The sequence below is a fragment of the Bos indicus genome, chromosome 2 (assembly GCF_029378745.1).
Source record: "Bos indicus isolate NIAB-ARS_2022 breed Sahiwal x Tharparkar chromosome 2, NIAB-ARS_B.indTharparkar_mat_pri_1.0, whole genome shotgun sequence".
NCBI classification, from domain to species: domain Eukaryota; kingdom Metazoa; phylum Chordata; class Mammalia; order Artiodactyla; family Bovidae; genus Bos; species Bos indicus.
In genome coordinates, this window is record NC_091761.1 from 25863573 (window position 1) to 25878279 (window position 14707).

Consider the following 14707-nt stretch of genomic DNA (forward strand, 5'->3'; position numbering starts at 1 on the left):
ACACAAGGGGACTCCCATAAGGACAGCAGCTGATCTTTCAATAGAAACTCTTCAGACCAGGAGGGAATGGCAAGACATACTTAAAGTGATGAAAGAAAATAACCTACAGCCCAGATTACTGTACCAAGCAAGGATCTCATTCAAATATGAAGGAGAAATCAAAAGCTTTTCAGACAAGCAAAAGCTGAGAGAATTCAGCACCACCAAACCAGCTCTCCAACAAATGCTAAAGGATATTCTCTAGACAGGAAACACAAAAAGTGTATAAACCTGGACCCGAAACAATAAAGTAAATGGCAACGGGATCATACTTATCAATAATTACCTTAAATGTAAATGGGTCGAATGCCCCAACCAAAAGACAAAGACTGGCTGAATGGATACAAAAACAAGACCCCTATATATGTTGTCTACAAGAGACCCACCTTAAAACAAGGGACACATACACACTGAAAGTGAAGAGGTGGAAAAAGATATTGCATGCAAATAGAGACCAAAAGAAAGCAGGAGTAGCAATACTCATATCAGATAAAATAGACTATAAAACAAAGACTGTGAAAAGAGACAAAGAAGGACACTACATAATGATCAAAGGATCAATCCAAGAAGATATAACAATTATAAATATATATGTACCCAACATAGGATCACTGCAATATGTAAGACCAATGCTAACAAGTATGAAAGGGGAAATTAACAATAACACAATAATAGTGGGAGACTTTAATACCCCACTCACACCTATGGATAGATCAACTAAACAGAAAATTAACAAATAAACACAAACTTTAAATGATACAATAGACCAGTTAGACCTAATTGATATCTATAGGACATTTCACCCCAAAACAATGAATTTCACCTTTTTCTCAAGCACACATGGAACCTTCTCCAGGATAGATCACATCCTGGGCCATAAATCTAGCCTTGGTAAATTCAAAAAAATTGAAATCATTCCAAGCATCTTTTCTGACCATAATGCAGTAAGATTAGATCTCAATTACAGGAGAAAAACTATTAAAAATTCCAACATATGGAGGCTGAACAACACGCTGCTGAATAACCAACAAATCACAGAAGAAATCAAAAAAGAAATAAACATATGCATAGAAACGAATGAAAATGAAAACACAACAACCCAAAATCTGTGGGACACTGTAAAAGCAGTGCTAAGGGGAAAGTTCATAGCAATTCAGGCATACCTCAAGAAACAAGAAAGAAGTCAAATAAGTAACCTAATTCTACACCTAAAGCAACTAGAAAAGGAAGAAATGAAGAACCCCAGGGTTAGTAGCAGGAAAGAAATCTTAAAAATTAGAGCAGAAATAAATGCAAAAGAAACAAAAGAGACCATAGCAAAAATCAACAAAGCCAAAAGCTGGTTCTTTGAAAGGATAAATAAAATTGACAAACCATTAGCCAGACTCATCAAGAAACAAAGGAAGAAAAATCAAATCAATAAAATTAGAAATGAAAATGGAGAGATCACAACAGAAAACACAGAAATACAAAGGATCATAAGAGACTACTATCAGCAATTATATGCCAATAAAATGGACAACGTGGAAGAAATGGACAAATTCTTGGAAAAGAACAACTTTCCAAAACTGAACGAGGAAGAAATAGAAAATCTTAACAGACCCACCACAAGCACGGAAATTGAAACTGTAATCAAAAATCTTCCAGCAAACAAAAGGCCAGGTAGACGGCTTCACAGCTGATTTCTACCAAAAATTTAGAGAAGAGCTAACACCTATCCTACTTAAACTCTTCCAGAAAATTGCAGAGGAAGGTAAACTTCCAAACTCATTCTATGAGGCCACCATCACCTTAATACCAAAACCTGACAAAGATGCCACAAAAAAAGAAAACTACAGGCCAATATCACTGATGAACATAGATGCAAAAATCCTTAACAAGATTCTAGCAATCAGAATCCAACAACACATTAAAAAGATCATACACCGTGACCAAGTGGGCTTTATCCCAGGGATGCAAGGATTCTTCAGTATCCGCAAATCAATCAATGTAATTCACCACATTAACAAATTGAAAAATAAAAGCCATATGATTATCTCAATAGATGCAGAGAAAGCCTTTGACAAAATTCAACATCCATTTATGATAAAAACTCTCCAGAAAGCAGGAATAGAAAGAACATACCTCAACATAATAAAAGCTATATATGACAAACCCACAGCAAACATTATCCTCAATGGTGAAAAATTGAAAGCATTTCCTCTAAAGTCAGGAACAAGACAAGGGTGCCCAATTTCACCACTACTATTCAACATAGTTCTGGAAGTTTTGGCCACAGCAATCAGAGCAGAAAAAGAAATAAAAGGAATCCAAATTGGAAAAGAAGAAGTAAAAACTGTTTGCAGATGACATGATCCTCTATATAGAAAACCCTAAAGACTTCACCAGAAAATAACTAGAGCTAATCAATGAATATAGTAAAGTTTCAGGATATAAAATCAACACACAGAAATCCCTTGCATTCCTATACACTAATAATGAGAAAATAGAGAAATTAAGGAAACAATTCCATTCACCATTGCAATAAAAAGAATAAAATACTTAGGAATACATCTACCTGAAGAAACAAAAGACCTGTCTATAGAAAACTATAGAACACTGATGAAAGAAATCAAAGAGGACACTAATAGATGGAGAAATATACCATGTTCATGGATCGGAAGAATCAATATAGTGAAAATGAGTATACTACCCAAAGCAATCTATAGATTCAATGCAATCCCTATCAAGCTACCAATGGTATTTCTCACAGAACTAGAACAAATGATTTCACAATTTGTATGGAAATACAAAAAACCTCGAATAGCCAAAGTAATCTTGAGGAAGAAGAATGGAACTGGAGAAATCAACCTGCCTGACTTCAGGCTCTACTACAAAGCCACAATCATCAAGACAGTATGGTACTGGCACAAAGACAGAAATATAGATCAATGGAACAAATAGAAAGCCCAGAGATAAACCCACGCACCTATGGACACCTTATCTTTGACAAAGGAGGCAAGAATATACAATGGAGAAAAGACAAACTCTTTAACAAGTGGTACTGGGAAAATTGGTCGATCACTTGTAAAAGAATGAAAGTAGAACACTTTCTAACACCATACACAAAAATAAACTCAAAATGGACTAAAGATCTAAACCTAAGACCAGAAACTATAAAACTCCCTTAGAGGAGAACATAGGCAAAACACTTTCCAACATAAATCACAGCAGGATCCTCTATGACCCACCTCCCAGAATATTGGAAATAAAAGCAAAAATAAACAAATGGGACCTAATTAAAATTAAAAGCTTCTGCACAACAAAAGAAACTACAAGCAAGGTGAAAAGACAGCCTTCAGAATGGGAGAAAATAATAGCAAATGAAGCAACTGACAAACAACTAATCTCAAAAATATATAAGCAACTCCTGCAGCTCAATTCCAGAAAAATAAATGACCCAATCAAAAAAAGGGCCAAAGAACTAAATAGACATTTCTCCAAAGAAGACATACAGATGGATAACAAACACATGAAAAGATGTTCAACATCACTCATTATCAGAGAAATGCAAATTAAAACCACAAAGGTTCATTTCACGCCATTTCACACCAGTCAGAATGGCTGAGATCCAAAAGTCTATAAGCAATAAATGCTGGAGAGGGTGTGGAGAAAAGGGAACCCTCTTACACTGTTGATGGTAATGCAAACTAGTACAGCCACTATGGAGAACAGTGTGGAGATTCCTTAAAAAACTGGAAATAGAACTGCCTTATGACCCAGCAATCCCACTGCTGGGCATACACACTGAGGAAACTAGAATTGAAAGAGACACGTGTACCCCAATGTTCATCGCAGCACTGTTTATAATAGCCAGAACATGGAAGCAACCTAGATGTCCATCAGCAGATGAATGGATAAGAAAGCTGTGGTATATATTACACAATGGAGTATTACTCAGCCATTAAAAAGAATACATTTGAATCAGTTCTAATGAAGTGGATGAAACTGGAGCCTATTATACAGAGTGAAGTAAGCCAGAAAGAAAAACACCAATACAGTATACTAACACATATATATGGAATTTAGAAAGATGGTAACGATAACCCTGTACGTGAGAGAGAAAAACAGACACAGATGTATAGAATACTCTTTTAGACTCTGTGGGAGAGGGAGAGGGTGGGATGATTTGGGAGAATGGCATTGAAACATGTATAATATCATATGAGAAATGAATCACCAGTCCAGGTTCGATGCAGGACACACGATGCTTGGGGCTGGTGCACTGGGATGATCCAGAGCGATGGTATGGGGAGGAAGGTGGGAGGGGGGTTCAGGATTGGGAACACGTGTACACCCGTGGAGGATTCATGTTGATGTATGGCAAAACCAATACAATATTGTAAAGTAATTAGCCTCCAATTAAAATAAATAAATTTAAATTAAAAAAAATAAATAAAAGACATATGGAAATCAATTGTTTTTGTTTTGTCTATTCTGTGAAGAGAATGCTCTAATTTTATATTATTTGTTTGGTTCCTTAGGCATATTTATCTCTTGTGTAGCAGTAATGTGATTTTTTTTCACTATCAGTGGTAGATAAGACCATCTGTTGTTATTATTATTGCTATAAACACCAAAAGGATAAAAAGAAAATTTTATATGGAACATTATTACATTTTTATTATTATATACATACACTCACATGCAAACACACATTATGACCAAACCATGAAACAACAATATTAAAAGAAGTGGGAAGCAGAAATCAAGAAAAATAGCTGCAGCCTTTTAGAATTTCACGAACTGATCCCCTCTCCTCCCTTCCCTGCCTTCTCTTGATTGATCAACTCCTCAGGTTAGAGGACCAGGCAGGCTTCCCCCTCCTGGAGATATTAAACATTGTTTGACCCAAGCTCACTTGTAATACCATGAGAAGCAATATAAAAGTGAGAAATGATATGAAAAGAAAAAAAGAGAAGCCCACTTTAGGGACAAAAATATCTATTTCCTTGTTAAGAAGGAAAATCAACAGAAATCATTTTTAATCTTGTTCTCTGGCCCAATTCAGCAGCACCAAGGGCTACCACTCCCTGACCAAAGCACAGATGGTCTTGTCCACATAGGAGGTTGACGTTGTTGCTGTCTGCATCTATTTTGAGATCCTCAGTATGAAAATGAGAGATAGCAGTTTAATAGCAATTCAGAGAGAAAGAAGCACAAGCAAAGCGAGGACGACCATTAACCCCATTTGGTTTGGGCTCTCCTTATGAAGGTGCTGTGTCCACGGCCAGGGAGAGGGGAGGCAGTGACGCCTTTGTCTGACACTTAGCAAACGCCCCCAGTTACTCTGCCCAGGCTTCCAGTAAAAACCCATAGAATTTCTGATCATGTAATTAAAGGGAAAACTCATTCCTGCTTCTTATTCACTTGCACTTCAGTCATCAAAATATTGATTTCTGAGAGTTATTTGAAGTTTAAAAGCCAAATAGAAAGGTACAGAATATTCTTATTAAAGATTAGACGAAGTCTGCTCCTCTGTCCTGCAGCTTTGTCAGAAGAGCAGCGACAAGGATTTGAGTCGAAGAGATGAACTTAAATCAGAAATGTTGTACACCTGACACAAATATAATGTTGTAGGTCAATTATACCTCAACTTTTAAAGTTTTTGAAAAAGTTGGCTTAAAGCTCAACATTCAGAAAACTAGGATCATGGTATCTGGTCCTATCACTTCATGGGAAATAGATGGGGAAACAGTGGAAACAGTGTCAGACTTTGTTTTTTGGGGCTCCAAAATCACTGAAGATGGTGATTGCAGCCATGAAATTAAAAGACGCTTATACTTCTTGGAAGGAAAGTTATGACCAACCTAGATAGCATATTAAAAAGCAGAGATATTACTTTGCCAACAAGGGTCTGTCTAGTCAAGGCTATGGTTTTTCCAGTGGTCATGTATGGATGTGAGAGTTGGACTGTGAAAAAAGCTGAGCGCCGAAGAATTGATGCTTTTGAACTGTGGTGTTGGAGAAGACTCTTGAGAGTCCCTTGGACTGCAAGGAGAGCCAACCAGTCCATCCTAAAGGAGATTAGTCCTGAGTATTCACTGGAAGGACTGATGTTGAAGCTGAAACTCCAATACTTTGGCCACCTGATGTGAAGAACTGACTCATTTGAAAAGACCCTGATGCTGGGAAAGATTGAAGGTGGGAGGAGAAGGGGATGACAGAGGATGAGATGGTTGGATGGCATTACCGACTCAATGGACATGAGTTTGAGTAAACTCCGGGAGTTGGTGATGGACAGGGAGGCCTGGCGTGCTGCAGTCCATGGGACGCAAAGAGTTGGACATGACTAAGCAACTGAACTGAACTGAATGTTCATAGCAGCACTACTCACAAAGCCATAACATAAAAACACTGAAATAAAATGAAAGAGCATTTGATCATCAGGAGAAAAAAAAAAAAGAAAACAACATAGCAGGTGTTGTAAAAATGCCTTTGGGGTCACTCAGGCAACAAATGAGGTTTGTGGAGAACCAGAAGATGCACACCCAATTTGAAAACATTTGGGTTCAATGTTTTCTGTTAAAAAAAAAAAAAAGTTGGTCTGGCCAAACAAACCATACCTGTGTGTTGATTACAACAGGAAGACCTCCTGTTTCTGACATCTGCTAGGGAGAACGGATCTAGACTGTAGGTCTGTAACATCTAGACAGCCTTCTTTTGAAACTGAAGTGTCTCCCTGTCTCACCTCCAAGCCTCCTCAAGTTCAAGAAATACTGCTGCTCCAGGGGCTCCCGCTCTTCTCTTTTTTCCCTCTCCCTAACCTCCTTGCCCCGAGGTGAGGCTTCACTGTGCATTTTCTTGAAACTTAGGCTGCGTTGCAGATTCCAAAGAAGCAGGAAGCACCTGGACCTCACTGCTGGGCCTGGAGTTACACTGTACCTCCAAGCTCTATGGTGAGATTCAGGGCAACTCAGCCTCACATTTCATACATGTGAGCATCAGCATTAAAGGTCGTATTTTTAAAATCATAGCTGCTTCTTCAAGCAGAAGTTCAGGGACCTTCAAACTGAAAAAAAAATGGAAGATTCTAATATCTTTTAAATGTTTGAAAACCATTGATCTAGTCCAATTCTCTCATTATACAATGATGGTAATTAATGGAAAGCTTAGACTAGATACTCAAGTCTTAACTTCTTGTCCACAGTGTTCCTTCCCCATATGGATGTGCTCAATGTATCAGTGTCAGGATCATAGAAAGATAGTCCTGAGAAGCTAAACTTTCAAAAGGTCTTAAGGTAAATAAGATAGAAACATGTCAGTGTCTGCTCCAAGATGAACTGAAGGGAGGCAGTTGGCAAGAGCTGCCACTGGCCCATCTTCCCCAGTGAACAGGTAACTGGGCACCCAGACAGCTGCAGAGGTGTTGAGCACCAGAGATAAGGGGCTCCCCTGCAAGACTGCCCCTGAACCTAATCAGCTGTCACCTGTAGGAAAAAAAAAAAAAAAAAAGCGTGCCAGACAGAGGGATCACATCAGGTGATCATTTCCAGCTCTGGAATCTTCTCTGGAGAGTCCATAAATAAAGGACACCCATCCCAAACTTCTAATGACCTCACCTTTGTGGTCGCCAGGCTCGCTGGAGAACTGACCCTGTGCAGTTCCACTGCGACCCCCTGTGATGGTGGGCTGTGGATCACTGCTTTGGTCTGAAGGGCACCCTGTGGAATGAAACAAAACAGCATCTTTTCAAGGTTATGCCCTCCACCTGGATGAATTACCAAAGTGGAGGATACAGCATGGCTAGGGACATCCACATTTTTCTTATGGTTTGAGGCTCTGAGGTGATGAATCTCAGCCATGGATTTGGAGCTTATTTTGAAGAGTTAACACAGGGTGGTTGTGAAAGGGCACCAGTATAGGGAACAGGAGACTTAGTAACTCTCCTGGCCGGACTCTCTACCAGCTTGGTGACATGGGGGAGGTTGGGTAACCTGTCTCATTGATTGCATTGGTCAAATAGGGAGTTGGGTGACCGAGGTCATGAGTGCAGCAGGTGGGGGTTCCAGATGTGACAGCTGGACAGCATTCCCATTACCTTTCAGCAGTGCCACCTGAAGAGAAAAAGAGGGATGAGGCCTCCTCTGTCTCTCCACATGTCTACCCTGGGGCAGGCCTCTCTCTATTCCTTTTGTCTTTCAGTCCTGTTCACTGACCTTTGTGGGTCCATGGTCAATTATGCTGTCATGGAAAAGACAGACTACACACTATCTTTAGTGGCGGAACATCACCAGTGCAGTTTTTCATAGTCCAGTTAGCATACTTCAGTAACTACAGTTAACTTACAGCAAGGAGATCCAACCAGTCCATCCTAAAGGAGATGAGTCCTAAAAGAGATCAGTCCTGGGTGTTCATTAGAAGGACTGATGTTGAAGCTGAAACTCCAATACTGTGGCCACCTGATGCGAAGAGCTGGCTCATTTGAAAAGACCCTGATGCTGGGAAAGATGGAGGGTTAGGGTAGGAGGAGAAGGGGATGACAGAGGATGAGATGGTTGGATGGCATCACTGACTCAATGGACATGAGTTTGGGTGAACTCTGGGAGTTGGTGATGGACAGGGAGGCCTGGTATGCTGTAGTTCATGCGGTCGCAAAGAGTCGGACACAACTGAGCAACTGAACTGAACTGAACTAGCTTACTTCACAGTGATAAACATCTAAAGACTTCTCTACCAAGACCACTAATGGCTTGGGTGAGAAAGTGCTGCAGGGATGTTCCTGGATGTCCCAGGTCTTCTTCCATGCTCCATGACCCACAAGGTCACAATGGGTTGAAAATGTTCCTACATCTCAGACCACCTCAGGTATCTAGAGAAGCCAGGTTCTTTCCAAATAGACCCCTTGGCTTTAGAAGCAACTGTCCTGCCAGCGGGGCCCTCCTCTCCACAGCAGGCTCCTCCCTGAGGTTTCAACCCTAACTCTGTCCTGTCTCCTTCCTCCCTGGCCTGTGATCCACAGGCTGTTTGCTTTCATCTTGCACTGCTTCCTAACTCAGGCTGTTTCTAATTCTGCCAAAACTGCTTCTAGACATATCATACTAGAATATTTGGGACTTTCTCCTTTTTTATTTCCTCAGATGTGTTTCTTTCTATCCTGTCTCTCTCCCTCCTCCTGGATGGCTCCCCTCCCTCAAGCATGGCCCTCCTGGTGGCACCATGTCTCTCCATTCCTTGCAGGCAGCCCATAAGTATTCTGTGATAAGTAATGCAGGCTGCCTTGGACCACATTTAAACAGGCACACAGAGTCCCTGTCCTCATGGAGCTTGCGTTCTGACACAGAGACTGAGCATACAAAGAGATGTTTACCCTGCACCTCAGAATGTAACCTTCTTTGGAAATAGGGTGTATACATATATAATTGGTTTAAAATAAGGTCCTGTTGGATTAAGGCGGGTCTTAAACCCAATCATCAGTATTCTTATAAGATGGCCATGTTACGACACAGGACATGTTAAGGCCATGTTAGGATACACTCTCGGGGGAGACCTGGGTTCAGTCCCTGGGTCTGGAAGATCCCCTGGAGAAGGGATAGGCTACCCACTCCAGTATTCTTGGGCTTCCCTGGTGGTTCAGATGGTAAAGAATCCTCCTGCAATGTGGGAGACCTGGGTTCAGTCCCTGGGTTGGGAAGATCCCCTGGAGAAGGGAACGGCTGCCTATTGTCCTAAGCTCTTTACAAAAATTAATTCATTTACTCCTACAGGAACTCTCAAAGATAGAGACCACTATCATTCCCATTTTACAACTAAGGAGAGGCACAGGGAGCTTAAACGGTTTTCCCAAGAAAATCACACACAGCTGGAGGCTGGCAGAGTCAGAATTCAAACTCATGCAGTTTTGCCCTGAAGTCTGAATTCCTAAATATTACAGGGTGTAGCCCATTTATTTAAACATTTAAAAATCATTAACCCTCACTGTCTTAGTAATGGAAATAAAAATTCAGACTTTATTTCATTCACGTGCCTGGGCCTTTTAGAGTCCCACAGCTCAGCTGCTGCAGGAGGTGGCTCTGGCGTTGCCTGGTGTTTGATGACCCACCTAGAGGACAGACCCAGGCACTGCTTCCAGCAGGGACACTGTCTGGGTAGGTCTCCTGGCTGGTGATCTTCACCTGCTGAGCCTTCCTCACCATGGACCTGGCACAGAGGGTGCTCACAGACGAGGTGCAGAGACCCAGGCTTCCCCTCCTCACTGCTGCTGGCCAGTGGAACGAGAAGCCCGTGTGGTTTCTGGCTGGAGTTACAGCTGGTCAGTAGCCGTTTTACTGGAATTTAAAGAGGCCAACTTGTGGGAGGTCCAACAAGCAAATGCCACCAAAAGCAGCCCAAAGTCGAATTCTTTTCTTAAAGGGCAGAATCTCATTGACACAATTTTTCCCCCCCTACAGCTGTATCACAAAGCCTGGCCTCCGCCTCTACCACACAAAACAAATCTAGTAATTTTAGGCCTATGAGCATTTTCCACTCTGATTCTTCACTACTTAATTTCAAATTAATCAAACTTTGACAGAGTTCAAAGAAAGTCTCGTCTGGTAACCACTTTCTCTAACTTGGAGGCTAAGGAGGGAGGCCTTCCTCTCCCCTGGAGATGAGCTTCCTGCCTGTCCTGGAGCATCACTGAGGAATTCCTCTTCCCTTCAGGCATCTAGGGACAGTAGCTCTCCTGTCTCCTGACTCCCAGCAGCCTTAGGTTGGATTCACTTCTTATAATTTATGCCCTGCTTGCTTCCAAAAAGGATTGAGGCAGGGACGCGTCACAGATCATTCTCTCCTTGTGACTGTGTTAGTTGGACCTGGCTTAGTCCTCTTTTCAAGCCTGTAGTAGGCCAGGTTTCATCTGAGACTGTCCCCCTCCCTTGTTAAAATCTATATTTTTAGAGCAATTTTAGGTTCACAGCAAAATGAGGGGAAGGTACAGAGATGTCCCATATACCCTTTGCCCCCACACATACTCAGACTCCCCAGTTATCAACATCCCTCATCAACTGTACATTTGTTATAACTGATGAACCCACACTGACACATCATCCTTACCCCAGATCCATAGTTTACATTACAGTTCGCTCTTGATGCTATAAATTTTATGAGTTTGGACTTTATAATGACACATATCCATCATTATGGCGCCACACAGAGTGTTGTCAATGGCCCTAAAAATCCTCTGTGTTCTACCTATTTGTCCTTCCTCACAGCCCCTTACCCCTTGACAACTATTGATCTTTTTACTGTCTCCATAATTTTGCCTTCTCCAGAATGTCATATAGTTGGGATCACATAGTGTGTATTCTTTTCAGATTGGCTTCATTCACTTAGTAAAATGCATTTGAGATTCCTTCATGTCCTTGTGTGTTAGTCACTCGGTCGTGTCTGGCTCTTCGTGACCCCACGGGGTGTAGCCCACCAGGCTCCTCTGTCCATGGAATTCTCCAGGCAAGAGTACTGGAGTGGGTTTGCATTTCCTTCTCCAGCTTCATGTCTTTCGTGGCTTGATAGCTCACTTCTTTTTAGCACTGAAGACTATTCCATTGTGTGGACATGTCATGGCTTACCCATTTACCTACAGAAGGACATCTTTTTTGCTTCCAAGACTGGTAATTATAAATAAAGTTGTCTTAAACAAACATTCCTGTACAGGTTTTTGTGTGGACATACATTTTCAGCTCCTTTGGGTAAATACTAAGGAGAATGACTACTGGAGTACATAGTATGTTTAGTTTTATAAAAAATTGCCACATTCTCTTCCAAAGTAACCGCATCATTTTGCATTCTCACCAGCAGTGAGAGTTCGTATTGCTCCACATTCTCACCAGCATTTGGTGCTGTTTGTGTTCCAGATTTTGGCTATTCTAATATGTGAACAGTGGTATCTTGTTGATGTCTTAATTTTATTTCCCTGATGATATATGATGTAGAGCATCCAACTGTCTTTCCATCTTTTGAAGGAAAAAAATCAGTATTTTTATGTAGTTTATATGAGCACTCAAAAAGCATCCAGCAGAGTGTTCTGAATGACAGGATGTTCAAAATACATTTTGAGGGAAGGGCAGGAGATCAGGAGTTATGCAGTCTGAATTGCAGGGAGGTTTCTTAGCCACAATCTGTAAAATGAGGTAAAATCTCTAACCTCCTTCTCAGCGTTACTATGATATTATAGAAATAAGGAGATTGGAAGTCCTTTGTGTGAATGTATGAATTTTAAAACTGCTGTGCAAAAAGTATAAGATGTTGTAAAAATAAGTATTTCTATTGGTTAGTCAAGAAAGAAGCAACTCCTACCTCCAGTATCATTCTGTCTTCTTATAAAACAAAGTTATTTACTTTGCTCTAAATTTTTCTTAAAATGACAAAGCTCTGAATGTTTATAGTAGCTTTATTCATCATCACAGGAACTGGAAACAAATGTCCTTCAGCTGGTAAATGGACATAATTGTGGCACATCCGCAGACCAGGATTCTGCTCAGCAATGAAAAAGAACAAACTGCTGATAATGGAGCAACACTGACGACTCTCCAAAGCGTGAGGCTAAGTGAAAGAAGTCAGAGCCAAATATCTACATACTATATGCTTTACTTACATGGTGTTTTAGAAAACATAAAATGACAGGGACAGGAAAACCAGTATGGTCACCAGAAGCTGGGGGTGCGGAAGGGATGGACAACAGTAAGGGCATGAATGAACTCTTTGGAAATGTCTTTTTCTTGATTGTGTTGGGGGTTACCTGACTATCTGTGATCATCCAATTTTATCAAACTGAGTTTCACTATATGTAAATTATACCTCAATAAATCTGACTTTAAAAAATTTACCAAATTAAAAAACAAAAAGGGTAAAGCCTCCTTCTCCCCAAACTGGATTGTTTCTGGACAGGAGGATGCAATTGCTTCTAACCCACTAGGAGGAGAGTCTGGGGGAAGAGCCTTGCTGTCAACGAGGGACACTTCACAAAACGTTTGCATCACTGACCATAGCTGGTTTTGACACTAAGCAGTTGGCTCAAAGTCTATGAAATTAGCAGGCTGTGGTTGCTTATACATCTCACCCATCACAACTTTATTGACGAGAATGGCTACCAGCTGTCACCTCTGCCTCCGCCTCTGTGCTTGGTGATTCAGACTGCGTGGCCACAGCAAATCAAGCCATGATCCTGCTATGGCTCTTCGTGTTGGGGTTTGAACTCCTGGCCAAATGGCTGTTGCTCAGCTGTTATGCTGCCAATCACCTGTCACTGAGGGTTAAATGTGATAGGCTTACCCATATCTTCCAACTCTTCAGACATCTCAAAGGCAACTTGCCTTCCACAGCAGGAGGCAGCAGTCTTAGTGATATTCAACTCCTGGATTTTAGAATTCCTGACTTCTGGGGGGCAGGGTACAGAGGAAACTTGCTATTTTACAGAACAAGCTGCAGAAGGGCCTCAAACCCATGAGTGGGAAAAATGATGTCAGGAGCATATCACCTAAGTCATAACAATTTTGAGATCACTGGAAAATGTATCCACACAAATGAACCATACTCTTGGCATAATGGATCATAGCTCATTACAAAAAGAAAGCTGCCTGAAATCTTTCACATACTATTGCTGTGTTTTAATTTTTCCCTGTCAGATAGGCAAAGACATAAGATTCAGAAAATTCTCTCTTTTATAAAGGTTTTATTATAACTGTATTTGAGATCTGACATGCACTATCTTTTTTTACTTCCGTATAAATTTTATTTATTTTTTTTATTTTTTTAAATTTTATTTTATTTTTAAACTTTACATAATTGTATTAGTTTTGCCAAATATCAAAATGAATCCGCCACAGGTATACATGTGTTCCCCATCCTGAACCCTCCTCCCTCCTCCCTCCCCATACCATCCCTCTGGGTCGTCCCAGTGCACTAGCCCCAAGCATCCAGTATCGTGCGTGCATCGAACCTGGACTGGCATCTTGCTTCATACATGATATTTTACATGTTTCAATGCCATTTTCCCAAATCTTCCCACCCTCTCCCTCTCCCATAGAGTCCATAAGACTGTTCTATACATCAGTGTCTCTTTTGCTGTCTTTCCTCCAAAAGTGAGAGAAATAGTTTCATCTTTCTGAAGTTACAAAATTATTATTCTAATCATAGAAGAGTATTTCACAGACTCATTTTTTTTCCCCCTCAAGTAACTTCATACTTAGGAAGTGGGGACAGAGAGGAAATTGACACTTACTGAATAGCTGCCATGTGCCAGGTCCCATGCGGGATACTTTGTGTAAATTACCTGCTATGATCTTCACAACAGTCCTGAGAATTAGACCTTAATGAGTCCCATTTTGTAGCTAAGGAAACCAAGGTTCAGAAGTTAAGCAATTTCCCCTAAACCATATGACAAACCTGGTGGTACAGCCAGGATTTAAAGTAATTTTGACTCCCAAGTCCACGTGCTCAGGATGGTATATAAAACTCTCCCCAAAGCTTTGACTGGTGCCATATCCAAGATGGAAATCAATGTTAGAGCTGGTCTACTAAAAAGAGCATTGGGTGAAGACTCAGAACAGGGCTCTGATATTTGTCATTAAGCTTATGTAACACATAAGGGGAGACAACTTATGTAGACTCTCTGTGCTTCTGTTTGATCTGTTTGGGGAGAAAACAA

General features: G+C 40.9%; 1 protein-coding gene across 10 annotated transcripts in view; it reads right to left on the reverse strand.

The window, feature by feature from the left end:
* Nucleotides 1-14707, reverse strand: part of MYO3B (myosin IIIB) — a 486811-nt gene that overhangs the window by 149501 nt on the left and 322603 nt on the right. For 9 of the 10 annotated variants that reach the window (XR_011570836.1, XM_070803483.1, XM_070803516.1 and 6 more), the window contains one exon: nucleotides 7641-7742. The exons of the other annotated variant lie outside the window; for it this stretch is intronic. Coding sequence is in view for 8 of the 9 variants with exons in the window: in XM_070803483.1 (XP_070659584.1) it covers nucleotides 7641-7742 (102 nt within the window). In the remaining variant the exon portion in view is untranslated. The remainder of the gene's footprint in view (nucleotides 1-7640; nucleotides 7743-14707) is intronic. 10 annotated transcript variants of the gene reach the window in all.